Source organism: Xyrauchen texanus, chromosome 5 (genome assembly GCF_025860055.1).
Source record: "Xyrauchen texanus isolate HMW12.3.18 chromosome 5, RBS_HiC_50CHRs, whole genome shotgun sequence".
NCBI lineage: Eukaryota > Metazoa > Chordata > Actinopteri > Cypriniformes > Catostomidae > Xyrauchen > Xyrauchen texanus.
In genome coordinates, this window is record NC_068280.1 from 23,418,058 (window position 1) to 23,438,583 (window position 20,526).

Here is a 20,526-nt window from a genome sequence, read left to right on the forward strand (position 1 = left end):
TGGGTTCTTTGAGAAAAGGCCAATGGGAATTGGCGAGTGTAATTTGCATGACACCCCCCCGGACATACGGGTATAAAAGGAGCTGGTATGCAACCACTCATTAAAATTGTTTCTTCAGAGCCGAATGGTTGTGTTTCAGTGAGCTGAATTCCTCCTACACCTCTACAAAAGCTGTTGGATTTATTGCATTACAACGGCTTCTCCCCCTCTTGCAACGGGTGAGTGCAGAGAACACCCATGGACACTTCAGCAGCCTAAAAGAGTTTATTCTTCCTTTAAAAGTGTATATTTCCCTTCTAAAAGATTGGCACTCATGGAGAGCGTATTTTTAAAGATGAATTTCCGTTTGTGTATATTTCCTGGTTGCGGTCGTTACCTGTGGCGAGAGCATGATTATGGAAACCACCCACAGACCTCCCATTCCCAGCATGCTCATTTGCCCCAGCGAGTTCTGCGATGGGACCGGCAGCTCGGGTGGCTGCGAGTGTCGAGCTGGAGTAGATCCCTCAGCCCCACCCTGAACCGTCGCTGCTTAATGATTGGTTCCTGGGCTCAGAGCGCCGCTCACGGCATGCCCTGCCCCAATACCTTTCTTCCCCATGGTGCATGATGAGCTGACGCGATTGCGGCAGGCACCTTTTATTGCCTAGACCCGGTCTCTAAGCTTCTTCACTCTCACTACCCTCGATGGTATAGCTACAAGGGGGTACTCGTCAATTCCCCAGATGGTTAAGGCGGTTGCGGTGCACCTGTGCCCGCAGAGAACCACCACCTGGCAGAATCGTCCGAGACTCCCGTCCAAGGCCTGTAGGTTTATGTCGTCACTGGCAACTAAGGCCTACAGTACCACAGGACAGGCCGCCTCCGCCCTGAACTCTACGGATCTCCTGCATTTGTACCTAGCCGAGGCACTTAGAGAACTGCACAAGGGTAGTTCTGATCCGAGATCGATGTAGGAGCTGTACTCGGTGGCCTCCGGGAGATGAAGGTCACGGCGTGGTCTCTTGGGCAGGCGATGTCCACCCTGGTGGTCCAGGAGCATCACTTTTGGCTCAACCTTGGCTCAACATGGCAATGGTAGCGTACATCATGTGCCGTGGCGGCGTGCACTCTCGTCAAATGTCGCAACTAGCCTGCCGTCTCCTCCTCTGGAGTCAGCAGCAACTCAAGTCATTGTGAGCCACTCACATCCCGTGCAATGTCAACAGCACAGCAGACACGCTGTTGTAGCAGGTCACGCTCAGGGGAGAGTATGTCCTGACCAAGGCTCCCCTCTGCACAGACATGCTGGCACACAGCTGGCCCCTGGGGCTAAGCAGGTATGCATTCTCCCCAGTGAGTCTACTTGCACAGATGTTGTGCAAGGTCAGGGAGGACAAGGAGCAGGTTGTCCTAGAAGCACCTTACTGGCCCACGATGACTTGGTTCTCAGACCACACGCTCCTCGCGTATTCCTTTGAGGAAGGACCTTCTTTGTTAGAGACAGGGCACCATCTGGCACCCATGACCAGACCTTTGGAATCTCCATGTCTGGCCTTTGGATGGGACGTGGAAGACCTAATTGGCCTACCTCCCACGATGGTAGACACGATCACTCAGGCCTAGGCTCCCTCTTCGAGGTGCCTGTGTGCCTTGAAGTGCCGTCTGTTCACTAAGTGGTGTACTTCCCAACGCCAAGACCACCAGAGATGCGCAGTCGGATCAGTGCTTTCCTTCCTGCTGGAGAGGCGGCTGTCCCCCTCCACCTTGAAGGTATATGTAGTTGTTATTTTGTCACATCACGATGCTGTAGATGGTAAGTATTTAGGAAAGCAAGACTTGATCGTCAGGTTCCTGAGAGGAGGTAGGAGGTCAAATCCCCCCAGGTAACACTGTAGAGGACACACCCCGTTTGCTCATCACCAAGGGAGTCCAGCTCGTTGATCCTTCTGAAATTATTTTAGAGGCTCCTGGGGCATATGGTCTCATTCCCTCGTGGGATTTCTCTGTGGTCCTTCAGGGCATACGGGAGCTCTATTTGAGCCCCTAGATTCAGCTGAGCTAAATGCGTATCTCTTTAAAGACTGCCCTCCTGACGGCACTCAACTCCATCAAGAGGGTAGGGGACCTACAAGTGTTCTCCATCAGCAAATGTGCCTGGAATTAGGTCTGGGTTACTCTCACGTGATCCTGAGACCCTGAATAGGCTATGCGCCCAAGGTTCCCACAACCCCATGTAGGGATCAGGTGGTGAACCTGCAAGCGAAGCTGCCCTGGGAGGAGGCAGACCCAGGTGGACAGCGAAAAGGGAGTGCTATCTCCAAACATAGGATCACCCACTGGGTCATTGACGCCATCGCAATGGCATATCACGGCCAAAACATGCCGCCCACCCTTGGGGCTACGAGCCCACTCTCCCAGGAGTGTGGCAGCCTCCTGGGCCCGAACCAGTGGTGCCATTTTAGCAGAAATCTGCAGAGCAGTGGGATGGGCAACACCCAACACCTTTGCGAGATTCTATAATCTCTGGATTGAGCTGATTTCCTCCTGTGTGTTTTCAGGTACACTCCCTGACGAGGACCCTATATGGCCCCCAGCTGAACGATATAGTTCCTTTTTGGGGAAAAAAAGAGAAGAGGTCGCGACTGGGTCAGTCAGTCCCTAAATTTTCAGAAGTCAACTTGTTCCCGAGGTGCAGGGGACCGTTTGACGCCTGTAAGAGCGTTGGGAGAGGTTACGTGATGGCCAGGTGCGCTGGCTATGAGGCACGCAGAGGTCTGCCCATCTTGCACCGCCAGTCCACGTAACACTGTTCAGTTATTCATGGCATTTTGTATAGGGGCCCCTAGTGTGACTACATTGACACAATGTTGAGTTAGTGACAGAAGGGGAACATCTCAGTTACTGTTGTAACCTCCGTTCCCTGATGGAGGGAATGAGACATTGTGTCCCTCCTGCCACAACACTGAACTACCCGCTGAAATGGCCGGGACCTTGTCTTGGCTCCTCAGCACAAAATCTGAATGAGTGGTTGCATACCTCCTCCTTTTATACCCATATGTCCGGGGGGGTGCCATGCAAACTCGCCAATTCCCATTGGCCTTTTCTCAAAGATCAGAGGTGTTTGGGGCTCCCAAGGCCGACCCCTAGTGTCACTACATTGACACAATGTCTTGTTCCCTCCATTAGGTTACAACATTAACCCAGGTGTTTTCTTTGGCAATGACAGTTTGGTTTGCAATGACAGATGTAGAGCTAAACTCAGCAAAAAAAGAAACGTCCCTTTTTAAGGACTCTGTATTTTAAAGATAATTTTGTAAAAAAAAAATACCTTTAAAGATATTTATTGTAAAGGGTTTAAACCATGCTTTCCATGCTTGATCAATGAACCATAAACAATTCATGAACATGCACCTGTGGAACGGTCTTTAAGACAAACAGCTTACAGATGGTAGGCAATTAAGTTCACAGTTATAAAAACTTAGGACGCTAAAGAGACCATTCTACTGACTCTGAACAACACCAAAAGAAAGATGCCTAGGGTCCCTGCTCATCTGTGTGAACGTGCCTTAGGCATGCTGCATGGAGGCATGAGGACAGGGCAATAAATTGCAATGTCTGAACTATGAGACGCTTAATACAGGAAGGACAGCTGATCCTCCTCGCGGTGGTAGACCACATGTAACAACACCTGCGCAGGATCAGTACTTCCAAATATCACACTTGTGAGACAGGTACAGGATGGCAACAACAACTGCTTGAGTTTCACCAGGAATGCACAATCCCTCCATCAGTGATCAGACTGTCTGCAATAGGCTGAGAGAGCCTGGACTGAGGGCTTGTAGGCCTGTTTTAAGGCAGGTCCTTACTAGACATTACTGGCAACAACGTCGCCTATGGGCAGAAACCCACCTTTGCTGTGAAAAGTGCTCTTCACTGACAAATCGCAGTTTTGTCTCAGCGGGGGTGATGGTCGGACTCGCATTTATCGTCGAAGGAATGAGTGTTACACCGAGGCCTGTACCCTGGAGCAGGATAGATTTGGAGGTGGAGGGTCTGTCATGGTCTGGGGCGGTGTGTCACAGCATCTTCGGACTGAGCTTGTTATCATTGGAGGCAGTCTCAATGCTGTGCGTTACAGGGAAGACATCCTCCTCCCTCATGTAGTACCCTTCCTGCTGGCTCATCCTGACATGACCCTCCAGCATGACAATGGCACCAGCCATACTGCTCGTTCTGTTTCTGATTTCCTGCAAGACAGGAATGTCAGTGTTCTGCCATGGCCAGCGAAGAGCCCGCATCTCAATCCCATTGAGCATGTCTGGGACATATTTGATCGGAGGATGAGGGCCATTCCCCACAGAAATGTCCGGGAACTAGCAAGTGTCTTGGCGGAAGAGTGAGGAAACATCTCACAGCAAAAGAACTGGCAAATCTGGTGCAGTCCATGTGGAGGAGACGCAGTGCAGTATTTTATGCAGCTGGTGGCCACACCAGATACTGACTGTTACTTCTGAATTTGACCCCCTTTGTTCAGGGACACATTATTCAATTTCTGTTAGTCCCATGTCTGTGAAACTTGTTCAGTTTATGTTTAGTTGTTGAGTCTTTTTATGTTCATAAAAATATTTACACATGTTAAGTTTGCTGAAAATAGAGTATATATTGACTTGATTTACAACAAATAGCCTAAAGGTGGCTTGCACCAATAAGGAGAAACCTTAACCTGAGATTAAATCAAGGTTTATATAATAATTCTGAACAAAGGGGGGTCAAACTTTAAACCTTGTTTTAAAATAATCATAGTTATATTTAAACCATCATTTAAATCCTGATTTAAATTTCACAGTAAATCTAGATTAAATTAATCCTATTGTTCCATTACTTTGAACTCATATTTAAATTTAAATTAATTATTAACTATAAACTTGCAGCTGAGGAGGTTTTAATATAGAAAATGGCAGAAATGTTTTGGTTGATTGGGGACAATGAAAGAGTACCTGACAGACTGAACCCTGTTGAGTTTTATGACAATGAGGAATTTTCAAAGAGGTATAGATTCAACAAGGAATCTCTAATTAAATTAAATGAAACAATCGGACCCCTAATTAAACACAGCAGTGACCGAAATTCAGCTATACCACCATTGCTCCAGCTTCTGATATCCTTGAACTTTTATGCCACTGGTTGTTTCCAGATGGTGGATGGGGACCTTTCAGTTCATAATTCAACTGTGAGCAAAATTGTTGGAAGGGTATCAGGGGCAATTGCAAATCAGTTGCAGATCAATATATAATATTTACACTGACAGGCGGAACACCGGCTGGATTTTGTACAACAGCTGTTTTTCCTGGAGTTAAAGGAGCGACTGAATGCACCCATATTTGGATTCAGAACCCTTTTTGGAGAAAATGGAGAGTTGTTTTGCAAAAGGAAGGGCTGCTGTTTCATCCATGTTCAAGTCTTGTGTAATGAGAACGCCCAAATCACCAACATTGTGGCTTGATGACCAGGATCAACTCATGACAGCAGGATCTTTGACATTAGCCACCTGTGTGCTTTGCTTGAAAGCCATGCATTCCAGTGTAACCTGGTAGGATATAATGGGTACCCCTCTCATGCCTACCTGATGACCCCCCTCTTGAATCATATAACACCAACTGAGAAATGATACAACTCCTGCCACATTGCAGCAAGAGGTCTTGTGTAGATAGTGTTTGGTGTTTGGAAAAAGTTTTCCTTGCATGCAGAATGGGCTTCGAACAAAGCTTGAGACAACACTGACGGTCATTGTTGCAGGGGTATTATTATACAACTTTGGGAAAAGACTTGGATATGAGCTACTACAGGAGTCTGAAGAGGATCACCTAAGTGAGGACCGCGAGGACGCACATCAGGAGTGCTGTGCTGCCTCTGCAAATGTAAATGATGTCCGGAGAACTCTAATTGAGAACCATTTACTGCATAATTTGTGTTATGTGTCATTAAAATATGTTAGAGAGAGAGAGAGAGAGAGAGAGAGAGAGAGAGAGAGAGAGAGAGAGAGAGAGAGAGAGATTTTAGATTTTTAAAACACATTTATTACAATTTATTTCCACTTATAAAAAAACATTTAAAAAAAACACCTATTTAAAATAAGAAAAAGGGAAAGAAAATTACATATATTGAGTAAAATGAAGTTCATTGTCTACAACAGAGCACAAAACTTCTCCATAGCACCAAACATCCTCAAACAATGCAATACATGAAGTAGGTTTATAAAAACTAAAATCAATCAACAATCTTGACTTGAAAGTTTGCATTGAAAATTCATCGTCAAAAGATTTAAACAAGTTCTGTAAAACCTCAAATAAAGGTTTAAGTCTATAACAATGCATAAAAACATCTCCCTTTGAGAGCAAAAGGGACATTCTTGGCTGACATCAGGATTCATCACATATAAAAGCATTTACAGCAATAATACAATGTAAAATTCTCCAAAGCAAGTCTCCACATTTTTTTGTTAATGTTGGCTTGTAAAACATTCTCCAATTTGGCTTAACAATTTCATTTAAATCTAAAACAGTTCGCCAGGTTGTATCAATTCTTCCATTTAGTGTTTTTTTATTAAAACCTTTAACACAAGTCTTGTAAAAAAAAATCCACTCACTTCTTCAAAGTCCATGTCCATAAATGTTTATGATTCCAGAAAAATTCCACCATATTCCTCTAAATTAGGTGAAATGAACAACTTTGGAAAAAAATCTTTATCATTGGGAGTAATTTCTCCATTACAATATTTCCTGAGTAAATCAGTCTCTTCTATTGTAAGGAGAGTCTGTATCTTGTGTAGTAGTTTTTCAACCATTCGAGTGGATCTAACCCCCAATTGCATTGCCACCGCATCCACCTCAACAATATCTGGTCCTGCCAAACTTATAAGTTGCCACATTAGCATTTATAAAGGCTTTAGTCAATGAAAACAATGCACTTGTTACATCCAGTCTTGCACCATAAACCAATGGCTCTTCCAGAAACCAATACAAGGATGTGGGATTGTTTGTCCTTTGGAGTTTAAAAAGACTCGCCACATTTAAAGTTTTTGGATCCAGTAAAAATAACGATTTGTCCAGACTTAGACCTGCAACAGTTCTTAAAATAGTCTCCAACTTACAGACTCTGGGCCTATCAGGAAACGTTGTACAAATTGTACTCGAAAGGTCGCCGTCCTGCTTTGCAAATGCACAAGTCCTTGTCCACCTTCTTCTTTTGGTAAGTACAAGACGTTATGGACCACCTAGTGCATTTTATCCCAGAAGAAGTCTATCAACATTGATTGGATCTTAGCAAGAAAAAGTGGTGGTGGTTCAACACAAGTCTGCCGATGCCAAAGTGATGAAGCAACAAGGTTATTTATAATAAGGGTTCGACCCCTATTAGACAGTATTTGCTTAACTCACTTCCATTTATCCAAATGGCCCTTTAATTTCTCAGCCATCCCTTCCCAATTTTTTAATTGAAAAGACTCATCTACCAAATAAAATACTCACAAATACTTTAAACCATCTTTTTTCCACATCAGACCATTTGGGAGTTTGGGGGTCAACGTTGTCCAATCTCCCACGAAAACCGCTTCACTTTTTACAGAATTAACATTTGCAGCTGATATCATTTCAAAATCTTCCAAAGTTTCCATTAAAATGTTCACATAATTTTGCTCTTTAACAATAACAATAATGTCATCAGCATAAGCTGATAAAACACAAGTACTTTCACAGTTCATCAAGGAGAGGCCTTTTACAACCCTTCTTAATCTTTGCAAAAGTGGTTCTATTGCCAAGGTGTAAAGCATGCCTGATAATGAACAACCTTGCTTTACACCACACTGAACATTAAAAGGAGCACACAAACCACCATTAATTTTCAACATACTCTCAATGTCATTATGTACAATTTTAATATAGCCTTTAAAAATTGAGTTAAAACCAAAGGCATCTACAGCCTTCCATAAATAATCATGCTCTACGCGGTCAAATGCCTTTTCTTGTTCAATGGAAATCAAGCCAAAATTTACACCACAAATCTTTGAAAAATCAATCAAATATCAAATTAAAAAAATATGATCAAATATAGATCAACCAGGCACACAGTAGGATTGGTCAAGATTAATTATGTCCTCTAAGACTTCCCCTAATCTAATCGCCAATACTTTGGACAGAATTTTAGAATCAGAGCACAGTAATGACACTGGTTCTTAATATTGCTTAAATCTCCTTTCTTTGGGAGGAGAGTAAGAACTGCTCTCCGACTACTCAGTGGTAAAAAACCACAAACTAAACTGTCACTAATAACTTCAAGCAAGTCCTCTCCTTTGATGGCCCAGTATGCTTTATAGAATTCAAAGGGAATTCCATCTATCCCTGGAACTTTCCCATTTTGCATATTCTGGAGGTCTTCATACAGTTCTTTTAAAGTAATTACTTCACTAAGTTTGGCATTGGCACTTTCGGAAATTTTTGATCTTCAAAGAAGATGTGATTACCATCTTGATCTGTCCTATGATCATGACTATAAAGATTTTTAAAGAATGTTACTGCTATTTTTCTCAATTCAACTGGGTCTGATAAAAGAAATCCAGTTTCAGAACGTAAATGTTGTATACATTTGACCATTATTTTTTTCTAATCCGAATAAAAACTTTGATAGAAGATCCATCTGCTCCACATTCTGGAAACGTGATCTGACCAATGCCTCTTGTGCCTCTCTATAATATAAATCAGACAAGGCTGATCTTTTCATAAAAAGAGAATCTAATTTCTTGAATTAAAACTTGAATTTCTAAAATGTAATATTCTAAATTCAGTATAGACTGAGTTAAAATTTTTGTGACATTTTTAGTATATTGTTGACATAATTGCCTAATATTTACTTTCCCAATGTCCCACCATTCTTGTAAAGAAGAAAATGTTTCTTTTTGTTCCCTAAAAGACTTCCAATAAAACTTAAAAACATCTTTAAACTGTAAATCTGACAACAATGTCACACTGAAATGCCAATAGGGACTTTTGAACTTAACATAACTTACAATGATTCTACACACAACCAACCTATGGTCAGAGAAACCTACTGTAACAATTGAGCCATTTATGAAGAAACTAAGATGATGTTTGAAAACATAAAATCTATTTAATCATACCATTGACAATGAATTGTCATGAGCGTGTGTCCATATATTGTTTAACATTAGAATTAAAATTTCTCCACACATCACACATCTCATTCGCTTCTATAATTTGCATCAGTTTTCGGCGTGAAGCCATATATGGCTTTACATGATTCCTATCTATGTTTATTTCAACACAATTATAATCTCCTCCCAAAACCAAAAATTCCCCATCATCACACTTTTCTATTACTATATTAAATATATCTAAATAAACATTATTTCTGTTTGTGAGGTTGGTGCAAACAAAAGCAAAAACATGATCTTCAAATTGAGCCTTAATCTTTAAACATCTACCTTTTACAACTTCTTCAACAGAAAAAGATGAGGGAGTTCAATTCGTATTAAAAAAAACTGCAACTCCTCCACTGAGTGAAGTATTATGACTCAAAAAAAGAAGACCACCCCACTCCTTAACCCATTCAGTAGCATTTTTTCCTTCGCTATGTGTCTCCTGTAAAAATAGGAAATCTATTTTATTCTGTTTTATTCCTTCATGTATCTGTGCTCTCTTTCTGCAGTCTCTAACCATTCACATTTAAAGATGCAGTACGAATGTCGTTCATCATTGAAAATGAAAATGAAATTAGACTACAGAGGGCAAAGCATCCAATAAGGGCATACAAACTAAACCATTTCATCATCATTACTCAATTGGAGTTGGATTTTCATAACGATTTTCTTCAAACGATATACTTCTCTATCTGTAAATCTTCCTTCACTCATTGAACACTTAATATTCTCCAGAAGTCATCTGAGATCTGGAAAATATGTTTTTGGTCACTTTCAAGAACTTTCTTATTTCTTCTACTCCATAGTCAAGACATGACCAACTGAATTGAGAGCAAACTGAGACATTAGAGTCAGAGAATTCACTCTCACTGCTGTCATTGTCCACCTTACTCTCCTTCTGATTTTTCCTGGCCTGTTTCAAAACCATGCTCTTGTCACTTTGTTTTCTCTTTAGAGGTGTTTGAAAACATGATCCATGTTCATTAACATGATGTCATTTTGAATTACACTCTCCACTTTTGACTCAGTATCTGAAAATGACTCAAACTTGTTTGCGTGTTAGCCTCTCCACAATCAGTGTTGTTGTGTTCATCAATCTCACAGGTTAAAATATCGGATTTTTTAGCGTATATTTCATCACTTTTAACACTTTGTCCAGTCAGATCAGAAACAACAGTTTTTTCAGCTGAAAAAAATATTTTTTGAGCACTAGAGCTCAGTGCATTAGAAGTACTGGCGACTTCTCCGTCTTCATTTTGCGCAGTGTTATCTTTAACATCGTCTGTCTGCTCACTGTGATGAGCGATGTTTTCCGGGCACCTGCGTATCAAATGACCAGACTTTCCACAACCAAAACACTTCATCATGTCTGTTTTGACAAAAACTGTGTAATCAAAGTCATCCACTTTGAATTTAAGATTTAAGTCAAGATCAGTTCTGATATCATATACGTGAATCGCCTGAACAACACAACATGTTTCACCAACTCTGATTTACTCCCTATAGTGATCTTTTTCACGGGAGCAATCAGTTTGCCAAAGCGTGATAATTCTTCAATCAACATCTCATCTTTAATAAAAGGGGGAGCATTTGAAATGGTAACTTTTTAGCGGGGATAGAAAGAGGTAGTACTTGGGTAATTAAACCACATATGTTTATTCCCTTTCCAATCACTTCATTCGCTTTCTCTACTATACTCAGGAACAGCACAATGGAGTTATTCATTCTGGACGCTGCTAACACACACTCATGACCCACTACATCACCTACCGCTACACTTCACTCCTCCACACTCCCCGCAGCCACCACCTTAACCCCGTGGCAACGCGTGAGTGAATCTAGAGCCTTAGCTCCCTGAGTCGCCATTACGAAGACTGGTTTAGGCGCTAAGTTAATAAATAAACTTCTTCAAAAAAGGTTTTTGGCATTTTGCTCTACGAGAGCCCTGGATGCTGAGCATCTCCTTCGCTGACATGTTCAGTAGTATCGGCTCGCTGGCGCGCGTACATTTGTGGCATGGGTGTAAGAAACAGATTCTGCATCTCCATTATTCGTATCTAAAAGGTGCACTTGGCGATTCCTGAGAAACTTTGTTGACATTTGAACTCAACTGCCAAAACAAACACACCCCTCCCTTCAGTGTTTTTTGGAACGCCCCCCAAATCCATGCATGCGAGACATTTTGCGCATACCAGCTCCAGACAATCACATCTCTCCTGGTACTAAATCTAACATCACATCAACAGTATATATGGGTTCTGTGAAACATAGGATAATGTATGTTACCCACCTATCGATAAGAAAAAGAGCAACTTCTTCGTTTTCAAGCCTTTTACCTCTCGGAGGTCTCTCCACCACTGAAAAGCCGATGTAGAGAGTTTAGAAAGTTTGCATCAGCCAGATTTGCCATCGCTCTTCTAATGAATTTCCATCCTGGAGTAGTGTTGTGTGGATCAGTCTGATCCACTTATTTTTTGTCCCATTTACAGAGCTAGGGCTGTGTACAATTACTAGATTTTTATATACTAGATACCGCAACATTTCCTTTGCTTTTATTTGATCTGCCTTTTGTGCCGCTGATCTGTCTAGGAAGCAGTTATTAACGACTGTAGAAAGTTTTACATTTTTATTTATTTTACCTACAAATAAAAAAGTTTATTTTTTGCAGAGAAAATTTGATGTTTACATTTCAAAAGGAAATAAAATAGAGTTATTTTTATTTTGTTAAACTGTTTAATCCTACATGGCAGACAAAAGTGAAAGATTTAATCACAGGTTAACATTTTAATCACTGATTTGTTAATCCTTGTTTAAATTCCAGTGGTGCAACACAACTCAAATTAAAATAAATCCTAGATCAACAAATCTTTTATTAGCTCTAAACTCTACATAATTTAATCCTTTTTGGTGCAACCCACCCTAAGACAAGTAACTAGTTAACTCCCAAATGTATAATGTCAGTGATTGCCAAAGGAATAGCTCATGCTTGTTTCAGTATGTGCAGGTCCTGCACTCCATCAGAGTTGTAAGACAGTTTTCTGAATGCAATCAAGATGATCAAATGAGACTGTAAAACTTTTATGCAGTGCTGTATATTGTCTTGTTTAGGGTTTGGTACTAACCTTGTAGCTTTATTTCTGAAACCAAACATAGGCTACTATGTGATACATTCCTCTGAAGTTCAGTGAATGCTCCATTTTCAATATGAAGTCTTGGTTATCTCCTTTAGTTTAAATCTATCTAGTCAGTATGTGAATGTTATTCTACACAGTTTCCAAAATGGCACAATTCCCTCCTGGTTGATAATGTAAAACAGATGATCATGATAGGCTATGTAGGCTTGAAGAAAGAGACAAGATCACACTTGAATCTTAGCTTCAAGCTAGCAATGACACGCATCTTACTTGGATGAAAATAATTTGTAATTGTATTGCAACGATATTGTGCAGAATTCAGTCTGCAAATTCCGATGCCCCTTGGTCCATGAAGCGATCTTGTTTTGGGTATTCTATTCAGTGCCTGATTGGATATCCAACACTTACAATATTGCTTGATGATTTATATAGTCTTGACCATGAAAATTCGATTAATATATTTTAAAATGTGCTCTGTGTAAGATTCAGAAACCCTTGTTATTAATGACACCTGTGGCTGTTAAGTGAACTGCAGCCAGCTGCCTGTTTCTCATGATCGCGCTCATGCACACACTCCATAGGGAAACGAGCGAGCATCGGCCAAATCAATGAGGTAACGTTCAAATAGACTGAACGTGATTCACCGGCATCATGCTGACAGATGAGGTAGCATAATTAAAATTACACAGTTATGATTGTTTTACTACAGACTTTGAGACTAAACTAAAACTACTTATCAGCTAACATAGCATACTGATACACACATACAGCTACATACTTCACAAATACCTGACAATTTACTGTTGCACTGCACTGTTATGTTGCACTATTGTATTTTTTGTATGTCATATGTTGTACTACGATCAAGAAACCAGCGTTTGTGCTTAAATTTATCCTATATACCCGACTTTTATTATAAAGAGAAGATCGTTGAATTGATTTGAAAGTTACGAAGCAAGGTAGCTTGCAATTCGTAAGCATTAGCAGGCAAGATCCAGTTAGCTAAAATTATACAGATCAGTCCTTATGGCTCTATATTTCACATGCTTTGCTGTTATGTAAGCTTACCTGTCCAATAAGAAGAATGCCAAATCAGGGTCGGTTTTGATCCCTAAAACCGAACGGTCCCTCCAGGAATGAAATGCCCTGCCAATGTTCACTCTAGTTTTCGCTCGACCATGATCACATTCCCGCTTAGCCAGACGTGATTCAGTAGATGTATTTTTTGTTCTAGTTTTTGCTTACTTTTTTTTGGCTTACTCTGAGTTTGTATAGGAGTCAGTGTTGTGCTGGGAACTAGATGTTTGCTGGATTCCATCTCTAAGATAACATTACATAGCGTTGCAGTTTGTTGTCAGAAGAGAAGCACCGAGGTAAGCATCTCTGGAGTGCGCATAAACGTCACATCCTTCTGATTTTCCCGGCAAAACCAACCTGCTCTCTTTGCATTAAAATCAGTTGGCAGGCTTTAATAGGCAACCTATAATTGGAAGTCTGGGAAGGGCTCATTTTTTTAAGGTGCATTAGAAGCATTCACAGATTAGCAAAAAAAAGGTCAATATTACATGAACATTGTTACATACTGCACCTTTAAATTATATATGTATTTTTATGTGTTTTTAGTTAGTGTGCTAACCATTTAGCCTGCTAATCTAACATTCTGACATGCATTCCCTAAAGGTTAGCATGGCAAAAATCATGCTAATGGACTGGGTCAAGTACACTTAAATTCTGAGTTTCTTTGCCGGTTATGTTACCATCTGCATCCTATTATTTATTTAATTTCCTGTAAAGCAATGTCAATGCATTGGGGGGGTTGGTTGCACTTTGATTTACCCCACCCCAACTTTCTGGTTCAATAGGAAATATGTCAGTACAGAAAAGAAAATGTGTTTGTCGTGGCAGTTCATGGGGACTTAAACACCATTCAGCCACTTAGTTGGATATGTTCTCTGGCTCCCTATTCTTTCCTGTGTTAAAAACCCATACCAACTCTAATGTCCTGTACATTGATTATTTTGTTTTTATAATGTTCATGTTCATTCAGGTGAATGGGACTGTCATCCTCTGGACCCCACTGTGTGGCATGTAAGTATTTACCCATTTCAATCATACACAATATATAGCAGTCATGGATCAGACACAATGCAAATTATAGTAGGATCAGCACCTGTTTCATTGTTTCGGTTGCTGATCTGTCTGATTTCAATATATATTTGCTTGTAAAGCTACATGTACATGTCATGTCAGCAAATGTGTGCTCACCATTAATGGGAGTGTAAAAGTGTTGTTCGTTTTCTCTCAGCATCCTGTTAGCTGGCAGCCATCCAAAGAGGGAGATCATTTGATTGGCCGCATCACTCTAAGTAAGCGTTCCACCATGCCAAGAGAAGCCGGTTCCCTGCTGGGTCTGAAGGTGAGCTTGTCAATGACTGTATACAACCCGTTAATTACATTGTATTTCTGTTTGTGCCTTGCACTTAAAGTGATATAAAACTACATTTAAAGGTCCACTAGGTGCTAAGCTCAGCTTGGCATTTTATTTTTCTTGTCATTATTTAACACTATTAAATGTTCATGTATATGCAAATAGTCCCCATTTGGCTCTGCTCATAAACTTGACTTTGCTGATAAGGTCCTGTTAGAGCATTTTAAAGGCCAAAACCACAGCCACACTAATATGTTTAGCTATTTTGCTACATTTGCACCTCTCTTCCACACTGGAAAGGCATTTTCCTCTTCCGAAAATTTAGACTTTCTCTAGTAGTAATCGGAAACGATGTTAAGAAACAGAAAAAGAGTTTTCGACTGAAAACGTAGAGTATGATGTTAGGAAATGGAAAAAGACTGACTGATAGACTATGTAATCGGAAACGATTTTAGGAAACAGAAAAAGACTTTTGGACTGAAAATGTATGTGGATGTAGCACAAAGAAATGTACTTCATTATTGCAGATTGTGAATAAACATGACTGTGTCATCTGTCCTGTCCAGGTGGTTGGTGGGAAAATTACAGAGTCAGGGAGACTTGGGGCCTTCATCACCAAAGTAAAGAAAGGAAGTTTAGCTGACATTGTAGGCCATTTACGAGCAGGTAATGATTATTTATACTGGATTATATATAGTAAAACAAAAATTATAATGTGTGTGTGTGTGTGTGTGTGTGAGACCAAAGTGACAAGATTAACTGTGAATCTGCAGTTCCCTATCTGTCACTCATTCGACGTTGTGTCGATGTAGTAACACTAGGGGTCACTCCTGGGAGCCCCAAACACCTTTGATCTTTGAGAAAAGGCCAATGGGAATTGGCGAGTGGAATTTGCATGCCACTCCCCCGGACATACGGGTATAAAAGGAGCTGGCTCGCAACCACTCATTCAGATTTTTTCTTCGGAGCCGAGCGGTGTTCATTCATTGAATTCCACTGCCGCTCCATTCACATTACTGTTGGATATATGCCGCATTTCAGTGGTTTCTCCCCCTTGTGCATGAATAAGTGCAAAGAACGCCCCTTGGCACTTCGACAGCTAAAAGAGAAATATATTCTAACAATAAAAGAGTATATTTTCCTCTAAAAGAATGGCACTGATGGAGAGTGTCTTTTTAAAGATGACTTTTCGTCTGTATATTTCCTGGTTGTGGTCGACCGTTACCTCTCCACCTCTGACGGCCAAGTGATCTAAAAGGAAATGTGATTCATCAGACCATACCTCCTTCTTCCATTGCTCCATGGTCCAGTTCTGATGCTCACATGCCCATTGTAGGCACTTTCGGTCGTGGACAGGGGTCAGCATGGGCACTCTGACAAGTCTTCAACTATGCAGCCCCATACGCAGCAAGTTGAGATGCACTGTGTGTTCTGACACCTTTCTATCATGGCCAGCATTATGTTTTTCAGCAATTTGTACTACAGTAGCTTCTCTGTGGGGTCAGACCAGATGGGCTAGCCTTCCCTCCCCACTGTCATCAATGAGTCTTGGGCACACATGACCCTGTTGCCAGTTCACTGGTTGTCCTTCCTTGGACCACTTTTGGTTGGTACTAACCAATGCATACAGGGAACACCCAAAAAGATCTGCCGTTTTGGAGATACTCTGACCCAGTTATTTAGCCATCACAATTTGACCCTTGTCAAAGTTACTCAGATCCTTACGCTTGGCCATTTTTTCTGCTTCCAACACATGAAATTCAAGATCTGACTGTTCACTTGCTGCCTAATAAATACCACCCCATGACAGGTGCCATTTTACAGATATAATCAATGTTATACACTTTTACTGTCAGTGGTTTTTGTCAGTATATATATATATATATATATATATATATATATATATATATATTCAAGAATTATTCAATGTAATGTTAAGATCACAGTAGATATTTGTGGTCACATTTCTGCATGTACTTTTTCACAGCTTATTATTCAGTCAGTCTGGCCAAGCAGGACACTGGTAAGTACTAATGGTCACTTTTTTATTTCAGGTGATGAGGTGTTACAGTGGAATGGAAAGGCATTGCCTGGGGCAACTAAAAAGGAAGTGTACAACATTATTTTAGAATCCCAGTCTGCACCTCAAGTGGAAATAGTTGTTTCTAGACCAATTGGGTAAGCTGAATAAACCACAACAATGAACAGCTGGCTTGTAAATGAAATAAATAAAAGTGAACCTTTGGATTTATGTTTGACTTTGATGGTTTTTCTTCCTGTTGCATTTTAAAGATGTATTCAACAAATTCTGTCCAAAAACTTCTTGAAAAAGGTTTATAGAGCATATCAGTAAGTAAAATAGTATCTGAGAGTGTTATTCTTGCCCTGTGTGTCCATTTGACCCTATGTGTTCCAGACCTTCCTCTCACCGTTAACACTGTTCAGCTGTTGCAATAGATTGGTCCTTTGGTACCCTGTTCTTTCCCGTGTCTGGACAGTTTTGCTATGACATCTCATGAGGGAATAAGTAGTCCAGTTTGTGTATTATGTGTGTGGAAAACCAACTTGATCTCATTAATACATACTGTAGGTATTCATATGTAAAGTGTGGTTTTTGCCCTCATACATATAATGTAGCCACATTGTAACAGATAAAAAGGAAAGGTGGTGAGAACCAGACAAAGCATCAAATAAATATTTAATTAAACAAAAACACACAAACATAAACACATACAGGGAAGCTGCCTGTAGCTCTCTCTCTCTCTCTCTCTCTCTCTCTCTCTCTCTCTCTCTCTCTCTCTCTCTCTCTCTCTTTCTCCCAAACTGCCTTTATCCCTCTTGTCGGCTTGATTAGCCTGACTAACTTTTTACTTTTTATACAGTAAATGTTATAGATAACCTTACTGTTAATACCAGTAAATTTACATCTGCATCCAATTCAAAATCAATGCTGTTCTGTAGAATGAGCATTTCTGTGGTATTATTTATCTTTTCAATTACATTTGAAATATAATAAAAAAATCATTTATATTATTAGTCTTCGCATTTTAATTTTATAGGAATGAATGAGGGGGGCGTTCATCCAAAAAAGGTTGTGAACCACTGAGTTAAAGCATTATGAACTTACATGGACAATATACAATAGTATATTCATACATGAACATTAACCAAGAAAAGTAAATGCTGTAAAAGATATCGTTCAGTGTTAGTTCATGATACCTATTACACTATTAACTAATGCAAACAAATAGAGACTTATTGTAAAGTCTTACCAATGAGATTAATTAAATATCCTTAATCAGCATCACATTTTTAACACAGTTAAGGGATTTACCTAATTTGACATTGCAATGGTTTCATTCTCTTCTGGGTGATTTCTAAAGAATGGCCTGAATCACTGTGAAAGCACACACGCACTCTCATTTCAGTAAATGAGTGAACATTCATTATTGTTACACCGTAATATTGATGGTGTTTCACTTAATAATTTATTCTTGTTAGGCTTTGATGATAATTTTTGATGATATGAGTCATACAAAGAGTGCAAATGGCTTTACTTTTTCTGTCCCATCTTGATTTGAATAATTATAAATAAAACAAATAAGTCTGTCATTAAAAGTTCTTTCTTGGACATAGTACCTCCATTATTTACTCATTAAATGTATAGTTCACCCCAAAATGAAAATTCTCTCATTATGTACTCTCCCCCATGCCAACCCAGATGTGTATGACTTCCATTCTTCTGTTGAACACAGAAGAAGATTTTTAGAAGAATATCTCAGCTCTGTAGGTCCATACAATGCAACTGAATGGGTACCAAAATGTTGAATCTCTAAAAAGCACATAAAGTAATCCATAAGACTTAATTGGTTAAATCCATAATCTTCAGAAGCAATATGTTAGGTGTAGAAACAGATCAATATAAGTCCTTTTTTACTATAAATTCTTCTCCCTGCCCAGTAGGTGTCAATATGTACTAAGAATGTGAATAGCCACAAACAAAAGAAGAAGAATGTGGAAGTGAAAGTGGAAATTGATTGTAAAAAAACAAGAGTTAAATATTGATCTGTTTCTCACCCACACTTATCATAGTGCTTCTGAAGATATGGATTTAACCACTGGAGTTATATTAATTATTTTTACGCTGCCTTTATGTGCATTTAGGAGCTTCAATTGTTTGGTATCCATACACTTGCATTGCGAGGAACTACATATAGAGCTGAGATATTCCTCTAAAAATCTTGTGATGAAAGTCACAAGATGTCTGTGATGGCATGAGAGTAAGTAAATGATAAGAGCATTTTCATTTTTGGTTGAACTATCACTTTAACAAGAGTCCCACTTTGGGATCATATGACTGAGTATTAAACTCCAGCAAAATCAGTTCCGACCACTTTTCAGCGGATTCGTAAAGATTTGTACGTCTCTACTGTAAACGTAAAAATTATTACTTTTTAGATGCAATCTATATGTTGATATTGTATGTTGCAGTGTCTATCCAAATGTACAAAAATGTATGTGTTCACTTTATGTCCGAATACCAAAGAATATGAATGAGATCACCCGGGAAAAACTGATAGAGAGAAAAGCTAATGATTTGTCACTTTATGTTATTTTCACCTGTTTCAATCTTCTTTTTCCTGTAGAGATACACCAAGAATTCCTGGGACGTCACATCCTCCTCTAGAGTCAAGTAAGTTTTGTGAGTACAGTTTAAAGGAGTAGTAAAAATGAAAATTCTCTAATCATTTACTCACCCTCATGCCATCCCAAATGTGTATGACTGTCTTTCTTCAGCAAAACACAAACAAAGGTTTTGGAAGAATATCACAAATTCACGAGTGTCGATTTTCACGTGAGAACTGATGTGGGAAATACAAAAAAATATGGAAGCGCAGTGTTATTTACAACAGAGGAGCATAGATATTCATCCATAGATGCCTCATTCAGCTGCTTTGATACATCAACTGTGGTGCCATCTTGGAACAGTTAACAAGGAGAGCTGTCTGAATCAATTTGAATGCAATTGCAAGGACGATATGCCTCAGACCGAGCTTCTGGCTCCTTGCCACTACATATATGGCTTTTGTGTGGAAACAGTATCATGGTCCATAGAAACAGCTGATAAGGTATCAACGTATGAATATCTATGCAAACGAGGCTTATGCTTACATCATGCGAGAGGTAGTTTTCGGAAGTTTCTTTTTACATTTTTAATAAAAAGGTTTTAAAAATTGATTTATTTCTTATACACACCTATAGAAGACATTTATGAATCCACTGGAGTGCTTTTTGGAGCTTTAAAATTGTGGCACCCATTCACTTGGCACCTTCAGAACTGAGATATTTTCTAAAAATCTTCATTTGTGTTCTGCTGAAGAAAAGACAGTCATACACATCTGGGATGGCATGAGGGTAATGATGAGAGAATTTTCATTTTGGTTCAACTAACCCTTTAACTCTTTGTTTCTTCCTTTTTTATTCTTGTCGTTGATTAAGACATCTCATCAGTAAGCCTGCATTTCAATTGGTGTGCACAGATGTATTTTTATCATGTCAACTGTCTTAACTTCCAGCTGGTTCCAGTTCTATAGATGAATCCCAAAAGATGGACCGGCCATCCATCTCAGTTATGTCTCCCACCAGTCCTGGGGTGTTGCGAGATCTCCCTCTGGTACTACCAGGCCAGCTGTCAGTAAGTGTGGAGAGAAACAAAATCTTTACAGAGGAAATATTCTCACCTTAAGAGGAAGGTGTTGAGACATGTTAGT

The 20,526-nt window shown here is 39.8% G+C and overlaps 1 protein-coding gene across 3 annotated transcripts in view; it reads left to right on the forward strand.

Moving 5' to 3' along the window:
• The window catches only part of rims1b (regulating synaptic membrane exocytosis 1b), a 117,395-nt gene that overhangs the window by 40,431 nt on the left and 56,438 nt on the right, over positions 1–20,526 (forward strand). For all 3 annotated transcript variants that reach the window (XM_052126032.1, XM_052126030.1, XM_052126031.1), the window contains exons 6-11: positions 14,375–14,415; positions 14,633–14,743; positions 15,322–15,421; positions 16,810–16,933; positions 19,402–19,448; positions 20,332–20,450. In XM_052126032.1, the coding sequence (XP_051981992.1) occupies positions 14,375–14,415; positions 14,633–14,743; positions 15,322–15,421; positions 16,810–16,933; positions 19,402–19,448; positions 20,332–20,450 (542 nt within the window). The remainder of the gene's footprint in view (positions 1–14,374; positions 14,416–14,632; positions 14,744–15,321; positions 15,422–16,809; positions 16,934–19,401; positions 19,449–20,331; positions 20,451–20,526) is intronic.